The sequence below is a fragment of the Oryctolagus cuniculus genome, chromosome 2 (genome assembly GCF_051225735.1).
Source record: "Oryctolagus cuniculus isolate XC-2025 breed Fujian yellow rabbit chromosome 2, ASM5122573v1, whole genome shotgun sequence".
Taxonomy (NCBI): domain Eukaryota; kingdom Metazoa; phylum Chordata; class Mammalia; order Lagomorpha; family Leporidae; genus Oryctolagus; species Oryctolagus cuniculus.
The window spans coordinates 181,304,579-181,330,088 of record NC_142868.1 but is presented as its reverse complement, the minus strand read 5'-3'; the positions used below and the strand labels follow the sequence as shown (position 1 = coordinate 181,330,088).

Below are 25,510 nucleotides of genomic sequence, written 5' to 3'. Positions count from 1 at the left end.
TGCGTCAGGGCTCTGGAGCGGGAGGCCGGGACGGGGCACCGCCCTGCTCCCGCAAAGCCTGGGAGACAGAAGCCGCCCTTGGCAGCTCGTGTTGGGGGTGACAGCCCTCAGGCCCTGCCCTGCCTGTTCTTTTCTGCGGGCCTGGCTCAGTGAGGGGCCTGGGGAAAGGCGAGGTGTCTGGGGTCTTCCATCCTTGGCCAAGGATCGGGGACTCTGTGGGCCTCCACCCTGCTTTGCTGCCCACAGCCTCGTGCTTACCCAGAGGGCCAAGCTGCTGCTGGAGAACGAGTCCCTGGAAAAGCAGAACACGGAGCTGCAGCAGCTGCTGCGACAGTATCTCAACGCCCAGGTGCGGCCAGGGAGGGGCCCCGAGACCCCACGCTGTCGGCAGGGCAGGAGCTGGGGGTGCGGGGCGAGGAGTCTGCAGCCGCACCTCAAGTGGTGGCAGTAACTGGAGTGGACGACGCCCGAAGTCTGCTCCAGGGCAGCCGGGCTGTGACCAGGTCCCTTGGGCGCTGTGGTTTTGGGCACCAGCGCCCTGCTGGAACCGCTGCTGTTTTTTTTTTTTTTTTTTTTTTTTTTTTAAAGATTTATTTATTTAGACAGGCAGAGTGGACAGTGAGAGAGAGACAGAGAGAAAGGTCTTCCTTTTGCCGTTGGTTCACCCTCCAATGGCTGCCGTGGCCAGCACGCTGCGGCCGGCGCATCACGCTGATTCGAAGCCAGGAGCCAGGTGCCTCTCCTGGTCTCCCATGCAGGTGCAGGGCCCAAAGACCTGGGCCATCCTCCACTGCACTCCCGGGCCACAGCAGAGAGCTGGCCTGGAAGAGGAGCAACCGGGACAGAATCCGGCGCCCCAACCGGGACTAGAACCCCGTGTGCTGGCGCCGCAAGGCAGAGGATTAGCCTAGTGAGCTGTGGCGCCGGCCTGGGACTGCTGGTTTTTAAGTAGCACCAAAGCCAGGAGTAGCTTCACTGCCTATGGAGCCTCATTTGTGTGATCTTCCCTGGGGCAGACTCACTCCCCCGTTTCACCTGCTGGTGGTCCCGAGGTCCTCCACCCTGCCAGCCCAGGGTCTGTGGTCTGTGGTCTGGGGCGAGCCTGCAGGGCTTGAGAGAGTGAATCAGAGGGGAAGGCGGAGACCGGCGCAGGGGGCTGACGCCCCGTCCGTGGCTTGGGTAGGAGGCAGCCGTGGCCTTTCCAAGAGGCGTCTTTGGGCCTTGGACAGGAGAAGCGGCCGTGGGGAGCCACCTGGGCCCCTGACTGCGGGTCCTGCGGGAGGGCCCAGGGGAGGACGATGACCTTCACTCTCTCTCTTCCAGATAAACTCGGAACTGCAGGTTCCTCCGACTCAGGTGTTCCGGGTCCCCACAAAATAGCAGCAGACCTCAAAGGGCTGAGTGTCAGGGCTGGCCCCTTCTGCCTGTGCTCGGGCCCACCCCCTGGGTCTCCCAGAGCCGTCTTCATGAGCCCATCAGAACAGGGCAACGAGAGGCCTGCACTGCCTGTCTCCTGCAGTTGTGATTAAAGTCTTTTTTTTTAAAAAAAGTTGTGGCTGAATCTCTCTGAAGAGGCCAGGTCTGGTGACACGGGGGCCGCTGCCCTGCCTGTGTCATTGTGGACTTAGTCCCCAGGCTGCAGTCACCCACGGGGTGAACAGAGGCCATGGCCAGGGCCATGGGGCCCCTTCTTGCCTTGCAAGCAGCTGGTTTCTATGGGTGGAAGCTGGCGCTTTGGGGTCTCTGTGGGGTCTTCCACCTTCCAATGGTCTCTAGGCCTGAAGAACACTTTGGGTGCCCTGGGAGGGGCCCCTGGGTCCACCTGGCGTACCCTCTGGGCTGTGGGCTGAGGCTCCTCCCATGGACAGCCTGGACCTGCTCGGAACCCTGGGCCAGGAGAGGCCGCTTGCAGGGCAAAGCTGTAGGCACCCAGCTGGTGCCCAGTTTACGGAGCCAGACTCACCGACCCTGTACCCCGCCCCCCAGACCAAGGCAGCCTTGCCAGGATTTGGATTCTTTTTATTAAGAGAAAAGTCACACTCAAGAAACGAAGAAAGGCGGCGGAAACCCAGGTGCAGGCCGAGGGCAGCACTTGGAGAGGGAGCTCTGGCTGCAGCCGCAGGGCAGGGCACGGCTCCTTTCTGGGCTGGGGAGCTGTGGGGAGTGACAGGAACCTGCAACAGGATAGGGGCTGCCTGGGAAGGAGGAGGAGCCACGGGCAGTGGGCGGAGCAGCCTCCACAGGGCTTGGGGGTGGGGACTGGTGGCCTCAGCTCTCCTCAGTCTGTCTAGGGAATGGGTGGGGGCACCTTTTGCTCCTTACTCTTGGAAGCCCTTGGCCCTGGCCCAGGGTCCCAGACTCAGCCCAGGGCGGGTTTGGGGAGACTTCCTGGAGAGCCAGGGCCTGGAGGAGGTGGTTCCCTGGCAAGATGGGGCAGGAGGTGGCTGCTCTGCGGCCCCATCCCTTTCCACGCCCCCCAGCCTGCAGGTGAGGACGAGGGGCTGGTTGGGGCTCCCCAGGGCAAAGGCAGCAGGCGCCGGCCTTCACGCCCCCAGCAGCTTCTTGACCATGTAGCCGGGCATGCTGTAGAGGAAGAGCGCCAGCATGAGCAGCGCCAGCAGCGCCAGCACGATCTTGATGATGAGCCACTTGTAGCGGGTGCAGATGAGGTACTTGATGGACTTGAGTGGGTTCAGGAACCAGACGAACGCCGTGTCCGGCCGGCTGCAGCGTGGCGGGAGGGTTCCGTCAGGGAGGGCACAGCCGCCCCGGGAGTCCTCACCCCAGTGTCCTCCCAGACCCCACGAGGCCCTGTCACGGCCCCAGCCTCCAAAGCTGGGGTTCTGGAGCCCAGGTTCAAGTCCATTTCTAAGCAGCTGACTTGCCGCTCTCAAAGCCCTGTGCCCTCTGCAGGAACTCCTGCACTCCCCCCCCCCCCCCGGGGCCTGGACGGCTCTATGCGAGCACGGGCAGCGATGGGGCTGGCCGCTGCAGGCCCTTGTAGTTGTTCGAAAGCAGGTGGCCACGGCAGCTCACGGTGTGTGATCCGAGTGCCCGCCCTTCCTCCCCCACCCGCACCCCAACACGGTGTTGCTCAACCTCTTCCTGATGAACAAGAACTTCCGACCCCGGCAGGCCCTGCCAAGGGGCTCAGCGCGCTGGTGGGGCTTTTCGAACGAGTGCCCTGCCCTCCTGGAGGGCCTGGGCTGCTCCCCCAGCTGGGCTCCGTGCAAGGGGAGCCATGGGGCAGGCGCTGGGCAGAGGACACCTGGCTTCAAGTTGCAGCTGTGGCTCTTTGAGCCCTGACTTCTCTATAAAATGGGGCTCACGGTAGAGCCTCGCTTGGAGAGCTGGTGCGTGGGGCACTGACACAGGCATGGTGGCTGAGAGAGTAAGAATCCAATGGAGCTACTGGGAGGCCCCGCGCTGGGAGCAGCCTTGGCACGACTCGCTGGCAGGTCCCAGCCAAACCCCTTCCCTGTCCGTATCTCAGCTTCCTGCCGCCCGCCTGTGGAGCTGGCGGAGGGCAGTGTGAGCCAGGGCTGGGGTGCAGAGCGCGCTGGACTGACAGGCTCCGCCTGTTTCTCTGGGACTCTGCTGAGCTGCCTCCCCTCTCTGACGAGTAAGTAAAAATGTAAAATAGTCACTTCCAGTTCTGGGAATTGATGAGTCAGCTTTAAAAACATGAAAGTTGGGGCTGGGGCTGGCGCTGTGGCACAGTGGGTTCAGCCTCGGCCTACGATGCCAGCATCCCATCTGGGCGCCGCTTCCAGTCCTGACTGCTCCACTGCCAATCCAGCTCTCTGCTAGTGCACCTGCGAGGGCAGCGGAAGACGGTCAAGTGCCTGGGCCCCTGCACCCATGAGGGAGACCTGGAAGAAGCTCCTGGGTGCAGCCTAACACAGCCCTGCCGTTGCAGCCATTTGGGGAGTAAACCAGGCGATGGAAGGTGTGTGTGTGTCTCTCTCTCCTCTAACTCTACCCTTGCCTTTCAAATAAATTATTTAAACAAAAATAAAAACGTGAAAGTTGCTGTGTATGTGTGCTTGTATGCACATGTGTGCTTATGTATGTACTTGTGTGTGTGTGTGCGCCACAGGCAGCAGGGAGACACGCAGACCTCACGTCTTGCCCAGGGAGCCAGGCACAGAGCAGCGGGACAGAGCGAGCGGCAGGGCAGCAGCGTCAGGCAGAGCCAGTGGCTCGTGTGCCGCGGAACAGCGGCAGCCCGGAGGGTTCGAGAACCAGGTGAGGTTGGGGCTGGGCTGGCTGCGCCTGGGGAAGCCCGTCCGGGCCACGCGGTGCAGTTCCAAGCACTTCCCCGGCAGCCTGCGCCGGCTGGGGCCCTGCATGCCACCCATGCCACCATCGGAGCTGCCTGCCTTTGGCAAAAACCAGGGGCAGCCTTTGCCTCTGCTGGATGAGGGCGTCCCTGGGAGGGGCGGTGCTCCCTGCGCCCAGAGCCCCTCCTCTGGTTCAGAGCGGGAGGAGAGGGGAGGGAGGAGGCCGGGGCCTGGGTGTGAGGGGAGGACGGTGGGAAGGTTCTGGCTGCCCCTTCCTGTCCCAGAGTCCCCAGGAGCCAGGGTGGCGGGGTGGGGCGCTCACTTGGGTTTCTCCAGGGGGTCAGGTTCATTGCGGGCCAGGCCCACCGGATTCTTCTCCGCCTCCTCCGCCGTCAGCAAGTGCAGTTCAGCCTCCACCTTGCCCTGTGCAGGACAGGACAGGCAGGTTCCAGCGCCCGGGGCTGGTGCCCAGCCCTTGGCACCCCAGCCTGGCCCCGCCCGCTGCCCACCGTGAGCTCGAACTCGTCATTCTCATTGCGGGCGAGCAGGGGCCACCAGCCCTTGACACGCTTCTGCTTGAAGATGGACACCAGGGGCACGTCCACCTCGCCGGTGGCCATCTCCATGGTGCACTGCTTGGCTGTCTTCGCGCCCCGCGGGAACCGGTTCAGGTCCAGCTCGATGGCCCCTGCAGTGACCGCCCGGTCAGCTCTGGGTGACGGCTCTGCAGCCCCGCGGCCTCAGCGAGCGCCTCCACTCGGCCGCCCTCCCTGCTGCTCCCGCCTGCACTAAACTCAGGCCACGGCTGTCAGCCACAGCGCATGCGGAGGGGGGGCGGGGGGAGAGGCGGGACACGGACCCCGGCTGCTACCCCCACCCGGCCCTGCCCGCTCTGCACCCAGGAAGTCGTCGGCGGAGAAGTGGTCGGCATCCCAGATCTGCAGCGTGAGCCGCGCGGGGATCTTGTACTCGGTCTCGTCCCACGAGAACATGGACTCCTTCTTGGAGATGACGATCTTCTCCTCAGCCGCCAGGTAGTCGAAGGGGAACAGGTAGCGCCAGTTGAAGTTGCCCTCGCCCGTGAGCGAGTGGTAGTGCACGTCCGTGTCCTGCTTGTCCTCCTGCTGGCCCTTCAGCCACCTGCAGGGCGCCACAGCTGCGGACCAAGCGCGCCACCCCCCCACACCCCCCCCCGCCCAGTGGGAGGCGCTCACCCACCCCCGCACAAACCCCCCGCCCAGTGGGAGGCGCTCACCCCCCCCCGCACCCCCCCCCGCCCAGTGGGAGGCGCTCACCCACCCCCGCACCCCCCCCCCCGCCCAGTGGGAGGCGCTCACCCACCCCCGCACCCCCCCGCCCAGTGGGAGGCGCTCACCCCCCCCAGTGGGAGGCGCTCACCCACCCCCGCACCCCCCCCCGCCCAGTGGGAGGCGCTCACCCACCCCCGCACCTCCCCCGCCCAGTGGGAGGCGCTCACCCACCCCCGCACCCCCTCCCCCGCCCAGTGGGAGGCGCTCACCCACCCCCGCACCCCCCCCGCCCAGTGGGAGGCCCTCACCCACCCCCGCACCTCCTCCCCCCGCCCAGTGGGAGGCGCTCACCCACCCCCGCACCCCCCCCCAGTGGGAGGCGCTCACCCACCCCCGCACCCCTCCCCCGCCCAGTGGGAGGCGCTCACCCACCCCCGCACAAAAATGTCGCTGGACTTCTCCCCCGTGAAGAAGTCGTCGTCCTCCAGGACCACCTCGTCCGTGTTCCACACGATGACCCGCAGCTCGTACCTGCCGGCACGCGGGGCTGCTGAGCGGCTGGGAGGGGCGGCAGGGGCGCGAGGCCGGGCAGCCCGGGCGGGCCCTGGGGGCTTGGCCAGGAAGGGCCTGGGGCTGATGGGCCTCAGGGGAGCCCCGGGGAGCGCGATGGTCAGCCAGGCACGTGGCTGTGTGCATGTGAGCAGGAGTGTATGTGTGAACATGTGTGTGCATAGGGACGTGTCTGTGTATACACACATGTGCATGTGAGTAGGAGCCTGTGTGCACACGTGTGTGTACATGAGTAGGACCCTGTGAACACGCGTGTGTGTAAGTAGCAGTATGTGTGCATGGGGATGTGTCTGTGTGCATGGGGACATGTCTGTGAGTAGGACTGTGTGAACACATGTGTGTAAGTAGCAGCGTGTGTGCATGGGGATGTGTCTGTGTGCATGCATGTGTGTATGTGAGTAGGACTTGTGAACATGTGTGTGTGAGGAGTGTGTGTGCACAGGGACGTGTCTGTGTGAGGTCACACCCAAGCTGAGGGTGCTCGTCTCCCTCTCCCTCTGCAGAGCACAGGGCAAGGGGGTCCCATAGGGGTAGGCCCTGCCACTCCGTTCCTCCCCCATGAGGCCAGGCGGTCACATGCAGGGCCTGGGGAGCTGGCAACAGGCTAAGGCCATCTGGGCCCGAGTCCCCCAGGGAGGATGGGGCTGGGTGGAAAGGGGCTGGGCAGGTAGGGCAAGGTGGGGGGAGCAGCACTGGGCCCTGGGCCGCTCACTTCTTGGGCTTCCGGGGAGAGATGTCCAGAGGCGTCCCAGGGGCCGGCACGTCCATGGGGAACATGTCCACCCAGAGCTCCAGGCGGCCCTGGGGAAGGGGTGTGCAGGTCTCCAGGGACTCCCCCCTCCACCCAGAATGTGGGCTCTCCTCACCCCCAACCCTGTCTGTTGAGGACATCCATTTCATTTTGGCCGCCAGGAATCCCTGTGACGTCACCGGCAGCCAATCATGGCTTCTGCGGGAGACGCCGGCCTCCCTGGCTGCTGTGACTCTCACCCGGAGCAGACCCCTGTCACCAAGTTACCCTGCGGCTGAGGCTCCAGGCTTTCCGGAAGTGGCAGACACGCCCAGCCCTGCTTCTGCCTCTGCGGAGCTGGCACAGGAGCCCCCTCCCCCAAATGCCCGAGGACCCAGGCCTGGCCAGGCCAGCGTCACCTGCTCGATGCCTGGCTTGTCAGGGTTGAGCAGCGGCCTCGTCTCCACGTGCTCTGGCACCAGGCGGCAGCCCACGCGCGGGATGTCCTCCCAGTGGCGCAGGGCGGACAGCGCCACGTGCTCGTCTGTGGGCTTCCTCTGACCTGTGGGTGCCGGCACAGAAGCAGGAGACCTGTGCCGCGGTCCCGCACTTAATGGCACAAAGGAGCCCTGCTGAGCCATCCCCAGTCCATCCCACCTCCATTTTACTATTGGGGAAACTGAGGCACAGAGGGGCAGAGGCTTGGCCAAGGTTTTGAGGTCTGTGCCCTTGGCTCCTTGTGCGACCAGAGAGCCCTGCTGGGCCGTGAGCAGGCCAGGGAGGGGGGAATCTCCCAGGGGGCGGGCACAAGTTCCCAGCACAGACACTCCCCATCCCCTGGGGAAGTGAGGGCTGCATGAGGCACTGGAGAGGGAAGGACCCAAGCCCACACCCTCCCTGTGTCTCCAGACAGCTCCTTGGCCGTGGGCAGGTCGCTGAAACTCGCTGGGTCTCCGTGGGGGTGACCTCCTATGCCATGGGGGTGTGGCGAGAGTGCTAGATAAGGCGGGGGAGGGCACAGACTGGGCAGGTGCCAGGGGCTCTGGGTGCCGGGCAGGGGTGCACAAGGCCCAGCTTGGGCCAGGGCGGTGTGGGGCGCCCCTCGCCCAGGCAGCCTTGTGCCAGGCCCCCTCACCGTTCTCGTCCTCCATCTCCGAGGGCCCGGTGAAGACGCGGTTGGCCACCTTCACCCTCCCGGGGGGCCCGAAGTGGGGGCCGTCCACCTTGCCCTCCTTGCAGAGACGGGCCAGGATCTGGCTGGGCTTCAGGGGGTCCCTCCAGATGTTGTAGCCATGCCTGTGGGAGGGGACACACAGGTGTGGCGGGGCTCAGTGGGCACAGGGCCGGCCCCAGGGGCAGCTGCTTCTGGCCAGTTCTGGGCCCGGGACACAAACCACACACTAGTGCACCTTCCCAAAGCCCCGTGCTCTGCGCAACAGCCCCTCCCTGCCCCCGCCCCCGCCCCCACCCCCGCCCCGCCGCCCTGGCCTCGCACGCACGTGGAGTAGGTGCGAGCGATGCCGCAGGTGGCGCGGTGCTTGCTGTAGAAGCGGTTCTCCAGGTCGATCTTGGTCTCCCCAATGAGGTCGTCGGTGCCCACCAGGTCCCAGTCGTACACGGCCACCGTCAGCATGGACTCCATGGGAAAGGAGGCCTCGATGTCGAAGGACCTGGCAGGGGTCAGGGGCAAGTGAAGGGCGGGGCGGGTGGCAGGTGGTCTGGGGGTCCGGGGGGGGGGGGAGGCGGGGCCTCCCAGAGGCCTTACTTCCCGAAGACGGGGTTGAGCTGCTTAGAGATGTAGTTCTCCTTGTCGCGGATGTCCGTCTTGCCCAGCCGGATGGCGATGTAGGGGTCAGCTTTGCCGTTGATGTCGGCCGGGTGCAGGTCTGTGGCCTGCGGTGGGGAGGAGGCTGCCTGAGCAGGGGCTGTGGTGGTGAGGGTGGGGCCAGGAGCAGGGGACCCGAGGCCGGACACTCAGACCGGGCGACGTCCCCGGGGCCCTCCCAGTCCTGGGCTGTCAGTCCCTCCTGGGCGGGGGGCTCACCCGCACCACGTAGACTCGGACCAGCACGTTGATGGGGTCGTTGCTCGGGATGCCCTGGAACATGCCGTAGGTGGGGTCGTAGCCGGCTGCCCGGGACACGTCCTCTGGGAGTGGCACTTTGTACACGCACAGGGAGCCCTGCGGCGAGGCGCGAGGCTCAGGGTGCAGGTCCGCCTGGCACGGGCAGGGAGGCTTTCCAAGGTGTTAAGGGCACGGAACATCCGGCTTGGCTGGGTCCTGGGGAGGCCCAGGGGTTCTGGAGCTGCCAGGGCAGGAGCAGGGGCCGGGGCCTGACCTTGAACCTGCCCACGATGCGCTCCTCCTCGGTGGAGCTGTCCTCGTCATCACCGGTCTTGCCCCGCAGCAGGTTGAAGGTGTGCAGCCAGTCCTCGAAATTGTCGAACTCGGACTCCAGCTCCTTGGGGTACACCTGGGCCAGCCCAGCGTCAGGCCTGGGCCAGGGCCCCTGCGCCCGCGGCCTCCCGCCCCCGCCTACCCCCTCACCTTCAGCTCATCAATCTTGGGTTTCCTCTTCTCAGGGGTCTCGGGCCCCTGGCCAGGGCCGGGGCCCTGTGTCTTCTTCTTCTTCTCCTCCTTCGCAGCCCTCGCCTTGTCCTTGCCCTTCACGGGCCCCTTCAGGCCTGGCAGAGGCAGACGCGGCCTCGGTCAGCACTGGGAGCTGGCAGAGCGGGAAGGCCCCGGTTCGAGGCCCCGCTCCGCTGCTCATGCACCTCACTAATCTAAGTTCTTGGGCCTCAGTGCGGCCATCTGTAAAGCAGGGGCGACAGGTCACGTCTGGGAGCGCGCGTGGACCCGGGGCGCCACTCGGCAGGCTGCGGCCGGGAGGCGTCCGCACGCTGCCCCGTGCCACGCCCCGTGTCCCTGTCATTAAGAAGGCATTTCCCAAACGGCAGGAAGTGGAAGACCAGGCTCCGGCACTGCTGCTGTAATTTAGGAAAAGGGGTATTGTGGTCAAGCAGGTTGGGGAGATAAACTTAACTTTTTTTTTTACACTTATTTTCATTGTATTTGAAAGAGAGACAGACGGAGAAACATCTGCCATCTGCTGGTTTAGTTCCCAAGTGCTCAAGGCCAAAGCCAGGAGCCCAGCGCTCAGTCTGGGTCTCCTGTGTGGGAGGCACAGACCCAGGTGCTCGAGCCGTCAGCTGTTGCCCCCAAGGTGTGCAGGGCAGGAAGCTGGACCGGAAGTGGAGAGCCAGGACTCCACTGGGGCGCTCTGACATGCGAGCAGGCAAGTGCCCGCCGGGGAAGCATTTTATGCCGTATCTTCCTTCTAGAGACTTCCACAGCCATGTGCGTGCTCAAGGCTCTAAGTGCCACAGCACAGGAAGCTGGAAGAGCGGCACTTCCCGCACTGATCTGCCCCCGGGACCCTGGCTTCGCTCCAGAACACCCCTGAACACAGTTCCATGGGACAGGCCTGGAAAAGGCCGGGCGGGCTGAACGCCGGGGCCCCTCCAGCCTGGCCACCCTGCACCTGCTGCTGCGGTGCTGCCCGGCCAGCGGTCAGCGTGGCAGCCGCTGCAGATGGGGTCTTGGCCTGCGCGACAGAGCCTGGCCTTGCCTGCTGCGGCTGTGAGGGCCCTGGGAGGTGGGGAAGGTGGGAGCCGGGCCCAGGGCTCACCCTCGGTGTTGTCTGCTTCCTCCTTCTCCTCCAAGTCCACTCCCGAGGCCTCTTGTTGTCGAAGTTGCTGCCAAAAATAAGGGGAGCATGGGAGGGTGGGCTTCCTGGGGAGGGGTCTGCTGACTCCAAACTGCAGCCTGGACCAGTCTAGAGTGAGGCTTGCTGGGAGCAGAGGGTCTTTCCTGCTGCATTTCAACTTCTTCATGTGCTCTATTAACGCAGGTTTGAAAACTTGATGATGTGCACAATCCGACTACTGTACACACGGCCTGTGAATCTTGAAACCGTGTATCACTTAAATATATCATGCTAATGCTGCTTCATGACGATATTATTTTTTAATGCAGAAAATATTGAGTAAGAAAACGTGCCTTATTTTCTTTATCTAAGTCTGCACCACCCATTGGGCAATCACCAGTTTCCCCCAAGTCGCCACCGCCACCTGGTGGCAGCACATGAAAATTGCAGGAGTAGAAGGCGACCAGGCCGCCTCCTGGAGCTCCCGGCTGGCAAGGTGAACGCGGGCGATGCTGGGGAGGACCCTACCGGCTGGCCCGTTATCACTCTCCTGTTCTTACAACATTTGCTGGGCACACACCCAGCTTGCAAAGATTGCATTTCCCAGCCTCCCTTGGCCAGGGCAAGGGGAAGAGGTGCGTGCAAGGGCTGGGCTTAGTGCCAGAAAGGGAGGGGACGAGCCTTGCCTCCTCTCCACCCCTTCCTGGGCACTGGAGTTAGGACACGAAGGCAGCCATCTCCACCCCACCCACTGGAGACCCGACCCCGCTGGGTCAGCAGCTGGCCTGTGGCCTGTCCTCCCTGATGTGCTGGGAGCGAAGGGAACCTGCGTCTCGTCCACCCCACCCCTGCTGCGTACTCTGTGCCATAGCTAACGGACGGCAAACGCCACACCCAGCCTGGGTTCCGGAAAGGACCCTGGGGGAGGGAGGGTGTGCAGGCATGTGGCCCTCTGGCCACTCGGCCTCTCAGGGAGCGCCCTGAGCAAGCACGGACAAGAGGAGGGACACGCGCTCTTCATGAAGCTTCCATCTGGCTCAGTGGGCAGAACCCACAGACACGCGACGGGGGAAGAACCTTCCACAGGGACGGTGACCAAGATGTAAACCGAACAGAATGAGGAAGCTTTGGAAGTGCTGCCAAGAGGCCGTTGGGCCCTGTTGGTCTTTGAACACACTTCTCCTTCTCCTTTTCTCCTAAGGTCGCCTCCTCCATGCAGCCTTCCCTGCCTCCCCCAGGCTTTGAACTGCCATCGATATCGCCCAGTATGCAACCGCTCATATGTCTCCTGTGCCTGCTAATCTGGGGCTCCCCAGGGTGGGTTTGGCATCTTCTGGTTCCACAGGCCCTAGTGCAGTGTCTGCCTCATCACAGACTCCAGATGTTTGGGAACAAGTGGATGAGCACATGGGGACAGCCAGACCGGGAAGGCAGGTGGGGCCACCAGCCGGGGAACACCGGGCCCTCCCGGAGGTGGGCCACGGCCATTCTGGGCTCACACGAATGGAAGTGGAGGGGCTGGGGCTGCAGGGGAGCAGGAAGGGACTGCTGGGGGCCCAGGGTGGGCTGGGTGGCCCCCTCCCCCAGCCCGTGCAAGACCTCACCTCCCTCATGGTGTCGATGGAGGCGAAGTACTTGGACCACCAGTCCAGCACGCTCTCGTCCGGCTCCTCCTCCTCCAGCTCCTCCGAGGTGCCCTTCTTCTTCTTCTTCTTCCTGTCCTTTTCTTCCTCAGCCTGTGGGTGGGCCGGGCGAAGAGGCCTGCTGGCTCCCTGTGCCCTGACCCTTTCCAGAGCCCCGGACAGCCCCGGGGACCCCCATCCTGACCCTGGACAGCCCTGGGGACCCTCATCCTGACCCTAGAAATCCCAGGGACCCCCATCCTGACCCCAGACAACCCCAGGGATCCCCATCCTGACCCCAGACAGCCCCGGGGACCCCCATCCTGACCCTAGACAGCCCCGGGGACCCCCATCCTGACCCTAGACAGCCCCGGGGACCCCCATCCTGACCCTAGACAACCCCGGGGACCCCCATCCTGACCCTAGACAGCCCTGGGACCCCCATCCTGACCCTGGACAGCCCTGGGACCCCCATCCTGACCCTAGACAGCCCCGGGGACCCCCATCCTGACCCTAGACAGCCCCGGGGACCCCCATCCTGACCCTAGACAGCCCTGGGACCCCCATCCTGACCCTGGACAGCCCTGGGACCCCCATCCTGACCCTAGACAACCCCGGGGACCCCCATCCTGACCCTAGACAGCCCCGGGGACCCCCATCCTGACCCTAGACAGCCCTGGGACCCCCATCCTGACCCTAGACAACCCCGGGGACCCCCATCCTGACCCTAGACAGCCCCGGGGACCCCCATCCTGACCCTAGACAACCCCAGGGACCCCCATCCTGACCCTAGAAATCCCGGGGACCCCCATCCTGACCCTAGAAATCCTGGGGACCCCCATCCTGGCCCCAGACAATCCCGGGGACCTCCCACCCTGACTATCTGCTGCAGGAAAGCCTTGGCCCTCATGAACGCTAGGGGCACTGACGTCGAGGCTCAGGGCTCTGTGGGGAGGACACTGCTGCGGCCCTGGGAGGGTCACGGCCTGCCACTGTGAGTCAGTGGTGATAGCGGACTGTGGCTGCTTGCCCAGCCTCTCCAGAAAACTGTGCCAGTCCAAGCGGCCCGGGCCAGGGTGGCTCAGCCAGCCTAGGGCCCTCTCGCCCCAGAGCCCCTGAGTGGCACCTGTACTCACCACGTCCACCTTGACGACAGCATCAGAAGCCTGCAGAGGAGAAGCAATGAGACAGGGGCAGGGGCAGATCAGCCGCGGGGCCTTCGGGCCACAGGCAGTGCCTGGCCTAGGGAGTGGGGCCGGGCACGAGTGCCCTCCACCAGGCCAGCCTGGTGCTAACAAGGGCACCTCCTGCATGCTCCGCCAGGCTCTCTTCAGGCTGCCGTTGTCCCTCAGCCCTTCTAGGGAGGTGGCCTTGGCCCTGGCTGCCCTCGGTACCCACTTGTAGCACCACTGAGTCCGCATGGGGGCCAGGGCACCCATGCCAGCACGCACACAGGGTCGGCAGTATTGGCTCTGCAGGGGCAGCTGCAGCCTCGCTCTCTCCCACCCCCTCCCAGGCAGGCTGCGTCACGATTAAGCTGATATGTGCAGTTACATGGTGGGGAAAGGCACGGCCACAACACCTCGCCAGGGCCCAGGGCTGTGGGACCAGGAGCTCTGGCCAGGGTCACTTGTGCTGTGTTGGTGGTGACCAGAAACTAGGGAGCAGGTGGCCAGAGAGTGGCTCGGGGGCTGCAGGGGCCTTGGCCTCCGATAGCCCCAAGGAGCACACCTTTCCGGCAGCGCCACCCAGGGCCGTGGACCAGGACTCATGGCTCTCCTTTCCTGACAGCGTGGCCAGCGCCCACGCTGTCCACCCTGGTCCCCTGGGGCCACGGATTTCCGGTTGAGGGGAGGTCATTTCTGAGTGAGCTCAGGCCTCAGATGTGGGGGACCGCCCCAGCTGCCCGCAGTGCCGAAGTTGGGAGTGGGAGGTGGAGAGCAGCCCCCCGACCCCAGGGCGACGGCTCTAGGCAGCCCCCGCCCCGCCCTCCCCTGAAGGTCTCACAAGGACTCCCTCGCCTCAGGTGCACCTCTATTCTTCCTGTGCACTCTGTCCCTGTGCACACATAGCCTCAGGCATATGCACAGGACACCTGTATGCACAGGTGTGTGGGACCCAGGACAGCATCGGCATGGAGGGGCGTGGAGGGTGAGCCCTGACAATCGCACCCCGCAGCCGTGATCACGCTCTTCCCTCTGGGGGCACAGCGGCCTGGCTCACATGATGCGTCGGCACCACAGCCGCCCCCGCCGGCCCGCTGTCTTACCGCGTCCAGCTTCACCATGGTCTCCAGCTTCCTGACCGGCACCTCGGGCTCCATGCTCACCACGACCTCCCCTGAGGGTGAGACGGGGGCCCATCGCACAGCAGCCCGGGACAGGCAGCGGAGGAGCAGTGAGGGTTGGGGGCAGGTGGGAGCAGGGGCCCAGAACTGACTCTGGAGCTTTCTGAGGTGGGAGGAGGGCCATGGAGGGAGAAAGAAGGGCCTGAGGAGGGTCAGCGAGCCAGAGAGAAGGCGGAGGGTGGTGGGGCCGGACAGCCTGGTGGAGGCCTGGCTCAGCCCTGCTGCCCAGACCTGCGGGCTGCCGCTCTCTCTGCTCGGCGAAGGGCCGCCCCGGCAGCCTCCTTCAGCTCCCAGAACAGGGCCTGCCCCTCCCCCAGCCCCTGGGGCCAACTCTGGCACTGCGTTGGTGCCCTGCCTGGCTGGCGAGGGCGGCCTGGGCTTGGCGTGGCCGTGGCCGTGGCCATACCCGTGGTATTCCAGCTGGAGGCGGAGCGGTCCGGGGGCCGGTAGATGAAGCGGCGCAGGGAGCTGACGGCGTGGGAGCCCACCAGGGTGTAGCGGCCGAAGGCCCTGCAGTCCACCACGCGGATGTTGAGGGGTGGGTGCAGGAGCTCGTTCTCGGGGAGGTCCTGGGGTGGGGCACAGAGCCCGGGCCTCAGAGGAGGGGGCCGGGGGAGCCCCACGGGTCGCACACAGCTCTGCCTGCCCACCCCCACCCCCAGGCCGGCACGCACCACCTCAAACCACTTGACCAGGGTGCTGAAGTTGGGGTTCTTCTTGTAGTTGTGGATCAGGGACGACTGTACCCCCTTCCCTGCACACTCGATGTCCACGCGCGGCCGGTCCACCTGCGCCAGGTTCACCCGCTTCAGGTCCCGCAGGCCCCAGAACAGCACCTAGGAGGTGGGGAGGAGGAGAGGGCGCGGCTCAGGCAGGGAGGAGAGGGTGGTGGTGCAGAGCACAGATCTCAGAGGGCAGGGTGGGGCCGGGACAGCTGGCCTTGGGCACTGTGGAGGGAGGGCATGGCAGGGAGGTCACGAGTGGCCCTGGCACACACTGCTGGCTGCTGGTGGTGACCTTGGACGAGCCCCTTCCTCTCCTGGGCCTTAGTCTCCAGATCTGAACGATGAGGGGCTGAGTGTCCACCAACAGTGCTGGGTGCAGAGAAGGTGAGGGGAACAGGAAGTGGGGGCGGGAGACCCAGGAAGCCTGTGTGGGGAAGGCGGGGGCAGTCAGTGGCCTTCACCCACCTCCACTCGGTACTTGCTCAGCACAGGACGGATGCCCACAGGCACTGGCATGATGGGCCCCCGGTCCATGTCCACCGGGCCGTTGATGGGGGGCAGGTCGGCCTTCCCTGCTGGCCCGATCTGGGTGATAGGGGTCACAGGTCACACACTGGGTGGGGGGCTGGAGGGGTCTCTCCCCATGAATTGTTTGCCATGAGCTCAGGGGAGACAGAGCAGGCCGAAGGGCTGCAGGACCCTGAGAAACCCTGGGAGAGACCCCCCAGGCACCAGCACTCCCCACAGCCTCCCCCGTGGCGTCCCACCTGCAGCAGCTCGAAGGCAGCCAGCAGGTCTCCGGCCGTGGCGTTGCCGCGGTAGATTTGGTAGTACTCTAGCTGGGGCGGGAAGCGGGGTGGGCAGTACGCCTCGTCCGCCATCTTCACCAGGGGTTTGGCGAAGGTCCGGCCCATGAAGTCGGCTTTGCCCTAACAGGGTGAACAGCTTGTGGCCTCTGGCGCTTGCTGTTCAAGTTTGCACCTACTCCCTCCCTCGTCCTCACCTTGGCCCCATAAGTTACACAGGGGCAGGCATGACCACCCCATTCTACAGATGGGAAAGCCAAGCCTCAGGGCCCACTGAAGACGTGTTCAAGGCCAGCGGTCAGTGAATGGCAGACCCAGGACCCAGGACCAGATGGAAGGTCCTCCTGCCTCTTATCCAGAGTCCTCTGGGGTGGCTTCCCAACTCTCGGGGTCACCGGACCCTCTACTCCTCCTCCAGGTCCCCTCATGGAGAGCTGGGAGGCTGTTACGTGGGGGCTGGGAGGCTGCAGCAGGAGTGGATGGAGTTGATGAGGCCCGGGTGTGTGTGTGTGTGGAGGGGAGGCTGGTGCCAGCAGAACTTGCTGCCCATCTCCCAGTACTCTGTCCGGGCCAGGAGGTGCTGATGCCCTGGCCTGGCTCCTGAGACCCCTTGAGGCCCACAGCGTTGTTAGGAAGCCACTGGAGGGGTTGGTCGGCGGCCCAGACTCCCAGCAGAGGAGCTTTGGGGTGGGCGGGCAGGTGGCTGGCACTGCGCAGTGCAGGTGGAGTGCAGGAAACCAGGGCAGGTGTGGTACTGGTGGGGGCCCCTGGTGGCAGGGCCCACCCATACCATGGTGTCCTGGTCGTAGATTTCGATGACAATGATGGGGGGGTCATCCCGCAGCTCGTGAGCCTCGCCATACAGCTCCAGGTTGTCAAACACCAGCATCTGGTCCCAGGTGGGGCATAGGGTCTCATTCAGCACCTGCAGTGTGGGGCGTGGAGAAACGGGGCTGGAGCCTGCCCCAGTCACCGCAGCTCCCAGGGAACCAGGGGCCAGGTTCCCAGCCTCCTCCGGAAACCTCAAAGTCAAGGCTAAGGCGAGGTCTGCTCTAGCCCCTTCCAGCAGGTTCCCTGCCCTGTGAGCATGGCCACCATCAAAGCCGCAGCCTGCTCCAGGGAGACTGGGGCTTGTAGCCACCTGCAGGGTGGCTCTTTGAGGACCCTGCAGACCCCCAGGCCTCCCCAGTGGCCCACATCCTCACCTCCGTGCACTGACTCTGGTTGATGAAGAACACGCGGGCGAAGGGGTCGGAGAGCCCGCTGCTGTCGGCAGCAAAGAGACTGCGGGCCTGGTACATGTGGGCTCGGAGCTGGAAGGCCTGCTTCTCTGTGTGCGGGCAGGGAGCGGGCTGAGGCTGCAGACCGGGCAACCCCTCCGGCCCCTCCCAGGGTGAGGGCCGGGAGCGAGGCCTCACTCACTGGTGTAGACCAGGCTGATGGGCGGGAAGGAGTGCAGGCCCAGGCCCTGGGCCGCCTTGACCTCCTCGAAGCCGCAGGGCAGGCCACACAGGAAGTCCTTGCGCTGCTTGCTGAGGCCCAGCCACAGGTACAGCTCCAGCTTGGCCTGGACCGTCCAGCCCGCCGAGCCGAAGCCCCGCTTGCCCGGAAGCTGGGGGCGGGCACGGGGTCATGGGGAGCCTCACGGCTGCCAGGGCCCAGGGTGGTGGGGAAGGGCCCCGGGGGCTGGTGGGGAGCCTCGATCAGGGCCCCCCTGCCCCTTCACAGACACCTCAGAGGGCAGAAGGGGATGGGTGGGGTACAGCCTGCTGGCTGCCCTCTGCAGCCCTTCCCTGAGCGCGTGCTACTTGGGGGCGGCGCCCACGCAGCCCTGCACCCCGGCACCTTGAGGAAGAGCGTCTTGACTTTGGCGCAGTCTTTGCCCATCTCCTCCTGCACGAGCGAGAAGAGCAGGTCCTGGGAGGGCACTCGGGCGTAGGCGATGCGCTTGTTGTTGCTCATCATCCACACGAACACGTCAGGGATGCTGTGCTGGGGCTGGGGCCGGGTGGGCGTGGGGTGCTGGTCAGGGGGCTCACCGGGCTGGACTGGCCCCTGAGGGCCAGCCAGAGTGAGGAGGGACGGGGGCCTATGTGGGAAGGGTCCCGGTGGCTGGGTCTTCCGTCCCCACCCGAGGCCATCAGCGCATGGGGCCTCTGGGGGTCCTGACCACCCCTTGCCATGCAGCCCAGGCCCCGTCCCACAGGCCCCCCACCTCATCTGCCAGGAAGCGCAGCTTCTGCAGGAAGTTGTGGCACAACCTCAGCTTGTCCCTCACCGTGTGCCGCTTCACCTGTGCCCGCAGGCTCCTCGCCTGCTGGCCCATGCTCTCCTGAGGGGCAGTGCAGGAAAGGGCAGCTCAGCTGCTGGTGGGGGGACTGTTCAGGCCAGGGTGCCCGGGGCTGTGACCTCAGAGGCAGAAGTCCCCCTTTCCCAAGCAGATCCACCCTCCAGCCTGGCGCACGCACGCCCTCACCAGCTCCCGCATGCACGACTTGAGGCGCTCTCGGTCCAGCCTGGTGCGGGACGAATGCCCCTGGTCCTTGTCAGCCAGGGAGAGGAAGCGGCTGGGGGTGTGGGGAGCCAGGGTTCAGTCTGTGGCAGCCTCCTCCCCTTCCCGGCCCAGGCGGGGGTCCCCGCCACCCCCCCGCCCCCCCCGCGGCCCTCCCTCTCACTGGCAGCCGCAGCTCAGCTCCTCCAGGACGCCCCGCAGCCGCCGCTCCGGGAAGGGCTTCTCGGTCTTGATCATCTCCTGCACGTCGTTCAGGCCCTCCTCCTGCGGCCGGGGTGGGCACACGCTGAGCCGCGCCCTCCCCTGCGGCCTCAGTGGATGCCCCCTCCCTCGGGGCCCCTCACAGGGCCACCCCCTAGCTTCACGGGGACGAGGCCAATGTCCTGGGCTCTGCAATCAGAACCTGGAGACCTTGGCCTTGGCAGGCTCTTGGGTCCCTGAAGGAAGACTATCTCTGAGTTGCCTGCGGCCCCGGGCACTCTGGGCAGCAATCAAGGCTACAGTGGAGGGCCTGGGGCAGGCTACACACAGGGGGGCTGGCCAGCCGCCTCCAGGGAGCCCCAGGACTCCACCCCAAATCCAGGGCGGAGCAGAGGTGCTGCCGAGGCCATCCCTGCAGCCGCCCCAGTTCCATGGCGAGAACTGGGCAGGTGGGCCTGTGCCCTGCAGGCCAGGCCCCTGGCAGTGCCTGCTCCTCCGCCCCTGTCCCCCTCCCGGCCGGCCCTGACCAGCTTGTCAGCAATGTGGTCCATGATGTTGGTGTTGTACAGGCGGCGGCGCTGGTCCGGCCACCAGCTCTTGATGTAGATGCAGGGTTTGCGCTCCAGGTAGGGCAGGTGGAAGTAGTTCCTGGGCAGAGGAGATGGGAGGTTGAGGTCTGGGAGCCTGGGGAGGTGGAGGGCCAGGCTACAGGAGAGGGGGAGGCGGGTCCCACCTGTCTGTGATCTGGGGCCGCATGGGGGGAGTGGAGGAGACGCAGGCCAGGTCCCCGCCGTCATCGGCCTCGTCGTCACTTGAGTTCTGGATCAAGTCCACTTCCTCCTCGTCCCCAGGCTCCTTCCGGGGCCGAGGCCGCCGGGGTCGTGACAGGCCATCGACTTCGTTCCCATAGTTGCCTGGAGGCAGAATGGACATTCTAGGGCCCAGCGGCCTTCCCTGCCAGGCCCTACATGCTATACAGTCCAAGTGCTGCCTTGGGGCTGGGGCCGGAAGAGGGAAAGTGAGGCCCACTCTGGACATGGCGGCTGTCCCCACAGTCTCCTATCCAGCCCCCAGGGATGCCCCCTCCCTCCTTTCCTCTTTCCTTCTTCTCCATGAAGTGTGTGCACCCTCCACCCCCCCACCAAAGGTGCCGTGAGGCCAACACAGGGAAAAGAGGCCAAGTTTCCCATTGCCAGGCTGGGTACAGCCGCTAAGCCTGGTGGCCCCCAGCTGTGAGCCCAGCACCCACCTATGGTCACCTCGAAGGTGATCGGCTTGTCTCCATTCTTCCGGTCAATCATGGAGGCCTCTAGGAAGGCTCCGAATAGAAAGAATTCCTCCATTTTCCCGGTGCAGCTCTGTGGGGAGGTAGTTCAAACCATCCTTGAACCTTAGAGGGGACGCGGCAGCTCACAGCGTCTCCCTCAGGTCCCCTGGCTGATGGTGGGGCGTCCTAGGAAGTCCACACCCTGAAGGCTGTCGCTGGATGGGGGGCTGGCTCTGCACCCCCAGAAGCAGCTGTGGCTGGGGGAGGGGCAGAGGGAGGGACCTGTGGGAAGGACACGGGCAGGCAGTCGACAGGGACGCAAGTCCCACTGAGGGGTGAAGTAGGGGTCTCTGCTTCCTGGGGGAGGGGCCTGATGCTGGGGTCCAGCCCTCTCGGGGAGACACGGCAGCAACAAGCAAAGCCCCAGAACTGGGCTGCCACAGTGGGGACATCACCTCGGAGATGGGCGTGGCCTGCTCCACCTGCACCTCTGTGGAGCTGGTGAGCTCGGGGTTGGAGGTGTCCAGAATCTCCACAGCCAGGCCCAGCATGAGGCGGGCCCGGAAGGACACGCCCTCGCCCAGGCCCTCGTTCAGGTCCTGGTGCTCGTCCAGCAGCGTGTAGTTGCGGGTGGAGCCGTACATGTTCACCCAGGCCGGGCCCAGCGTGGGCAGGAAGCCTGTGGTGGCGAGGACAGGGAGGAGGGCCCGTGTCACGCCCAGCGGCCTCCCGGGGAGAGGGCTGCTGAGCCGGCATCTGGTGTGCGCACACAGTGCTGACGCTCTGTGGGGGTCTGCCAACAACCCGCCTACGGGATGGAGCCCGCTCTCCCTAGACGCCTGAGCACGGCCCTGGGGGACGTCCTGGGGGACCCGTATCCCCCATTTGCGAGAACCCTCCCTCCCTGCTTCATCATAAAGCCCCCCAGTTCCTCATCCGCATTCGCTCTCCCATGCTTAGGATTTGCTGGGCCTCACGTGTAGCACGGAACACTTCTACCTTGATGTTTTTATTCTGCATGCTTTTTAAGAAATGTCCATCATGTTTAAAAATGGGGAGATATTTCACGTAATATAAAATTCCCCATTTTAAAGTGCACGTCAGTGGTTTCAGCTCATTCACTAGGCTGTGCAGCCGTCATCTAGTTTCAGAGCATTCCCGTCCCCTGCTCCCCACACGCATTGCGCTAGGAGCAGCCGGGCCTGGTTTCCCCTCCTCGGGGCCCTGGAAGCCACGAATCTGCTTCCTGTCTCTGAATTGGCCTGTCCTGGATACAAATGGAATCAGGCAAGATGTGGCCTTTTGTGTCACCTGCCCATGTTGTGCCCACCCAGCGAACACAGAGGACAGGAGAGGTGCTTGGTGCCTGGGGCCTGGGAGGTGATCTGTCCCCATGGGTCCACAGCCAGGCACTGCCGCTATCAGCAGCCTGTAGGTACTGTCATTTTACAGGCTACTTCAAACAATTTGTGGGGAATGGAATGACAGAGAAGTCTATTTTACTGCAGAAAATGGACATTCGTGGACGGTTTCCCCCTAATACGCGTTTCCACGGAGTGTCTGAAGTACGCTTGGATGACAGTGTCTACACGGCATGTGTGCTGTAGCTGTGTGGACCTCCACGTGGAGATCACAATGCTGTCTGTGGATGCTATTTCTATCTCACAGAGGGCACCTGGCTACCAATCCTCACATCCGGCCAGCCGGGTTCAGGCAGGTGCAGGCTTGCCCCTTTCCCTTGAGGAGGGTCTGCCGACAAAAGCCTGGAGACACCCGAGGAGGAGCGCGTGGAGCGGGGTCCCCGTGCCTGACCTCTGTCTCCGTCGTTGGAGATCTTGCGCAGGTCGATGAAGTGGGTGCCGATGGCCACGTCGTTGACCTTGTCCGAGTCTCGGATCTGCACCTTCATGCGTTTGCAGAGTGGGGGGAACAGGTCTGTGAAGACCACCTGCTCGTTCCACAGGGGCTCGTAGCTGCTCTTCTGCACGGAGGTCTTGCCCTGGTGGGAGGGGTCGAGGGCTGGGACGTGTGCATGTGTGCACACATGTGTGTGCATTCAGAATGCTCATGGACTTGTCGCTTCCACTCTCTCCCCACCCTGAGCCCCTGGCTCTCCCCCCTCTCCCACTGCCCCCCCAGCTCTTGGTCCGAGGACGCCTTGGTGGAGAGGAGTCTGTAAGCCAGGCCCATGGGGACCGGAGTCCCAGCCTGGCCTTCCCCGCCCAGCCCCACCCACTGGAGGTCTCTGATTTTGCCTCAGGCCTGTCCCCGGACCCCTGCCCACCACCTGTGCCCCTGGTGCCCATCACCCAGTACCTTCTGGCCAGCAAAGAAGACCTGCACGTAGGGGTCCACGAGGTCCTTGTTTTCGCCGATGAACGCCTTCTTGACGTTGGCCATGAGGCTGGTGTTCATTCGGGGCAGCCCCTCTGCGCGGTAAATTTTCACGTAGAACCGGGCCCACTGGCGTTCCGGGGGCACCCCCTCCGGCAGCAGCAAGTTCCTGCTGACACAGGAACCAGGTCCAGGCCCCCAGCTCCTGTCTAGCATCACCACGCCCCTGGGGCCTGGCACAGCCTCTGAGCGACGGCTGAGAGGCCCCAGGTGAAGGAGAGACACCTGCTCACTCATGGGATCCTGGGTGAACCTCCCCATCTCCATGGGCTTCAGTTTCCTCCCTGTTACCATGGCAATAATGATACCCACCTCCCAGCAATACGACAAGGCTCAGATAGGTTGCAGTGTTTGGAGAGCTGTAGTGTAGGTTACCAATCTCAGTATCACCATCAACTTCTCCCAGTCTTGTGCACGGCCCTTGCCCCCCAGGTGGAAACCCCACAAGAAACTGTTCCTTCCCCTGGCCACGGAGGATGCGACTCACTGGATCTCAGCACCTGTCCCACTAAGCCTAATGAAGGTCCCAGAATATTTCCAAAGGCTGCCGTCAGCTGCCTGTAACTGGCACACAGAATGAAATCTCTTTGCTGTCCTGGGCGCATCCTGTTGGTGTCTTTGGGATCCCACAGGCTCAGGACTCTGGTCTGCCAGCACCCGCTCTTCCTGCCAGATTTCTCACGGTCAGAGGTCTGGATGATTGTCACTCCTTAACCACTTGGCACTGGCCCTGGCCTGACCCTGCCCTAGTCCCTCCAGGAAAAATGGGCTGTGTGGGCAAGAAGAGTGGGTGGCCCTGGGTCTGGGCCAAGTCCGCCCCGGGAGCTTGCGCTGGGCCCAGGTGTGCAGGGGCTGGGCTGAGATGGGCCTCACCCCTCAATGTCATCCTCGTCTGTCTCGTTGGCCTTGTGGGGCGTCTTGATGTTGTCTCCCTTGCCCACCACGGCGACGTCACACTTCACGTAGCCCTTCAGCCCAGCGGAGATGTCGTCAGGGTCCGAGAGGACGGCCCACTTGTGGTGGAACTGGTGTTCTGCAGTGGCGAGAAGCGGGCACTGCACCCGGCACCCCGCCCTGGGGGGCTCTCCAGCCGCAGGTGAGCAGGGCGGGGTGGCTGTGACTAGGAGGGGCACCCCCCAGACTGGCAGCAGCTCTCCAGGCTGTGGCTGCCCAGCCCGCGCACGGCGACTCACCAGGCTGGGAGTACACGGTCCCCACGTCCATTTTGAAGGAGCCCACCAGGGTGCCACTGCGTAGCAGGTTCTTGGAGTGAATCACCTTCCGGAAGGATCTGCAGTCAGACCCGCTGGGGGTTGCACCACCCCAGTCTTTCTGGGGACCCGAGCTTTGTGGTGACCCAGGAGGGTGTTGGGTGGGCGGGACAGAGGTCGCTTGCTGGGCTCAGCATGAGCCCTTCCTGCAGACACCAGCTTTGTGCTAGCTGCCATGGGTAGCTGTACATTCTGCAGAGATAGCTGGCTCACATACCCCAGAATCCAGCCTGGTGGACCCCTTGCCCAGCTGTCTGTCCGGGCACAGGGCTGTCTATGATGGGTCCAGCCAGAGGGGGAACCTCACAAATTGCATGAGGGTGCTGCTTTAGTGAGCGGCCCGGCTGGCTGGGGCTGCTCCCCACTCACCGAGATCCTGATGATCTTGTCGAACATGACGTCAGGAGAGACGTGGAAGTCAAAGACGAAGTACTGGGGAGGGGAAGGAACCGGGCTGTTGTCACCAGCGGGTAGCAGCTGGAGCCCAGGCCAGCACCTGTCTGTACCCTGCCTTTTCTTCCTGAGCCCTGAAGGTCGGATGCATAGGTTACAGGCAATGCATTGGTTCTAACTGACCCTTCGAAGGAGGCGGAGCCCATCTGGGGTCTGGAGGACAGGGCCGGTGCTGGCCTTTGTGGGAGCAGAGCGATGTGGCAGCAGTAGGTAGAAAGTCTACACCCACAGGCTGTGCTCAGAAGGGCCAGGGCCAGGCAGCCAGGGAGACTTGGGTTCTAGTCCCAGTTCTGCTCCTGTCCAGCTGCATGGTCATCAGCAACTCATTCTCTGAGCCTCTGTCTTCTGAGCTGTAAAATGGGGACGATGGCAGAATCCCTTTATGAGGCCCAGATGAGAAACAGTAGCGTATGCCACGGGCTCCAAAATGCTGCGTACTGCAAGCTGAGCTGTGGTTTGCTAGGCCACAGACACTGCCACAAAACCATGCCACTGCCTAGAAGATGTGTCGTAACATCCCAGCCTCAGAGATGCATAAGAGGAACAGAGGAACGGACGGGGCAGGTGTTAGGATGGATGAACCGTGGTGTGGCGAATGAAGACACTTCACCGGCTGTAACTGGCAAGTTCTTTGCCCAAGACCTGGGTGTTGCAGGCCCTGGGTACAAGGGTATGAGAAGTGAGCAGAGGGCCCACTGTCTGGTGGGCATGTGGCAGGGAGATTGACGGGTTCAATGTCCACAGAGAACAGGCCCTGGGCCGCGGGACGCTCACCCTTGGCTTCAGAGCCAGCCTCACTGTGCAGTCCCTAGTGGGTCGCTCACCTCCTTCCCCAAGGCTCAGTTTACCCCTCTGTGCTATGTATATAATGATCCTGGGCTGCCCCACTGAACCGGGGGACACGGTTCACACAGGAGGCTATGAGGTGGAAACAATGAGCCCAGCCAAGCATTCAGCCCAGGGCAGGGACGAGCACAGAGCAAAGGGTGACCATTGCAGGCCTGGGTGGCAGGTGCAGGGGCTGCTGGCCAGGGTTGGGTCTGCAGCTCTCAGTGCGGGGGGGAGGCTAGGGGTGGGTCACTGAAGCCTTGGGGTGGGGGAGGCTCCCCAGGAGAGAGAAGGCGGGAAGCAGCCCAGACAGGGCTTTTCCGTGGTGGGCGGAGGAAGTGATGCAAAGTACGGAGTTGGGGAGAAGAGGCAGGAGAAGGAAAGCCAAGAACGGCATGGGAGGTCCCCAAGGGGAGGGACAGGCAAGAGGACAGGAGTCAGCAGTGAGGGGAGAGGGGACAGCAGAGGGTGTTGTGCTCGGAGCAGCAGGCCCTGATACCCCGAGGAGCCAGCTTCAGTGACACCGTGGGGCAGAAGCTTCTGC

The 25,510-nt window shown here is 64.2% G+C and overlaps 2 protein-coding genes across 7 annotated transcripts in view; one reads left to right on the top strand and one right to left on the bottom strand.

Annotated features, from left to right (window-relative positions):
• DRC1 (dynein regulatory complex subunit 1) overlaps positions 1-1,549 on the top strand; it is a 43,494-nt gene extending 41,945 nt beyond the window's left edge. For all 3 annotated transcript variants that reach the window (XM_051843124.3, XM_089326700.1, XM_089326701.1), the window contains 2 exons: positions 247-349; positions 1,324-1,549. In XM_051843124.3, coding sequence (XP_051699084.3) covers positions 247-349; positions 1,324-1,380 — 160 coding nt within the window. In that variant the 3' untranslated portion in view covers positions 1,381-1,549. The remainder of the gene's footprint in view (positions 1-246; positions 350-1,323) is intronic.
• A 431-nt stretch (positions 1,550-1,980) lies between these two features.
• The window catches only part of OTOF (otoferlin), an 82,372-nt gene continuing 58,842 nt past the window's right edge, over positions 1,981-25,510 (bottom strand). For 2 of the 4 annotated variants that reach the window (XM_089326698.1, XM_089326699.1), the window contains 37 exons: positions 24,055-24,117; positions 23,608-23,692; positions 23,288-23,447; positions 22,337-22,523; positions 21,833-22,019; positions 20,476-20,699; positions 20,003-20,111; positions 19,487-19,667; positions 19,281-19,401; positions 18,716-18,816; positions 18,517-18,607; positions 18,256-18,372; positions 17,886-18,038; positions 17,463-17,652; positions 17,246-17,370; positions 16,831-16,965; positions 16,002-16,163; positions 15,700-15,819; positions 15,184-15,345; positions 14,916-15,078; positions 14,432-14,502; positions 13,299-13,328; positions 12,145-12,276; positions 10,523-10,589; positions 9,382-9,518; positions 9,173-9,307; positions 8,878-9,015; positions 8,599-8,726; positions 8,333-8,503; positions 7,969-8,129; positions 7,253-7,395; positions 6,816-6,904; positions 5,966-6,064; positions 5,182-5,423; positions 4,793-4,971; positions 4,606-4,706; positions 1,981-2,724 (listed from right to left, as the gene is read on the bottom strand). In XM_089326698.1, coding sequence (XP_089182824.1) covers positions 2,544-2,724; positions 4,606-4,706; positions 4,793-4,971; positions 5,182-5,423; positions 5,966-6,064; positions 6,816-6,904; positions 7,253-7,395; positions 7,969-8,129; positions 8,333-8,503; positions 8,599-8,726; positions 8,878-9,015; positions 9,173-9,307; positions 9,382-9,518; positions 10,523-10,589; positions 12,145-12,276; positions 13,299-13,328; positions 14,432-14,502; positions 14,916-15,078; positions 15,184-15,345; positions 15,700-15,819; positions 16,002-16,163; positions 16,831-16,965; positions 17,246-17,370; positions 17,463-17,652; positions 17,886-18,038; positions 18,256-18,372; positions 18,517-18,607; positions 18,716-18,816; positions 19,281-19,401; positions 19,487-19,667; positions 20,003-20,111; positions 20,476-20,699; positions 21,833-22,019; positions 22,337-22,523; positions 23,288-23,447; positions 23,608-23,692; positions 24,055-24,117 — 5,040 coding nt within the window. In that variant the 3' untranslated portion in view covers positions 1,981-2,543. Of the gene's footprint in view, positions 2,725-4,605; positions 4,707-4,792; positions 4,972-5,181; positions 5,424-5,965; positions 6,065-6,815; positions 6,905-7,252; positions 8,130-8,332; positions 8,504-8,598; positions 8,727-8,877; positions 9,016-9,172; positions 9,308-9,381; positions 9,519-10,522; positions 10,590-12,144; positions 12,277-13,298; positions 13,329-14,431; positions 14,503-14,915; positions 15,079-15,183; positions 15,346-15,699; positions 15,820-16,001; positions 16,164-16,830; positions 16,966-17,245; positions 17,371-17,462; positions 17,653-17,885; positions 18,039-18,255; positions 18,373-18,516; positions 18,608-18,715; positions 18,817-19,280; positions 19,402-19,486; positions 19,668-20,002; positions 20,112-20,475; positions 20,700-21,832; positions 22,020-22,336; positions 22,524-23,287; positions 23,448-23,607; positions 23,693-24,054; positions 24,118-25,510 lie in introns of all 4 variants that reach the window. The other 2 variants (XM_089326695.1, XM_089326697.1) reach the window with 1 other exon arrangement.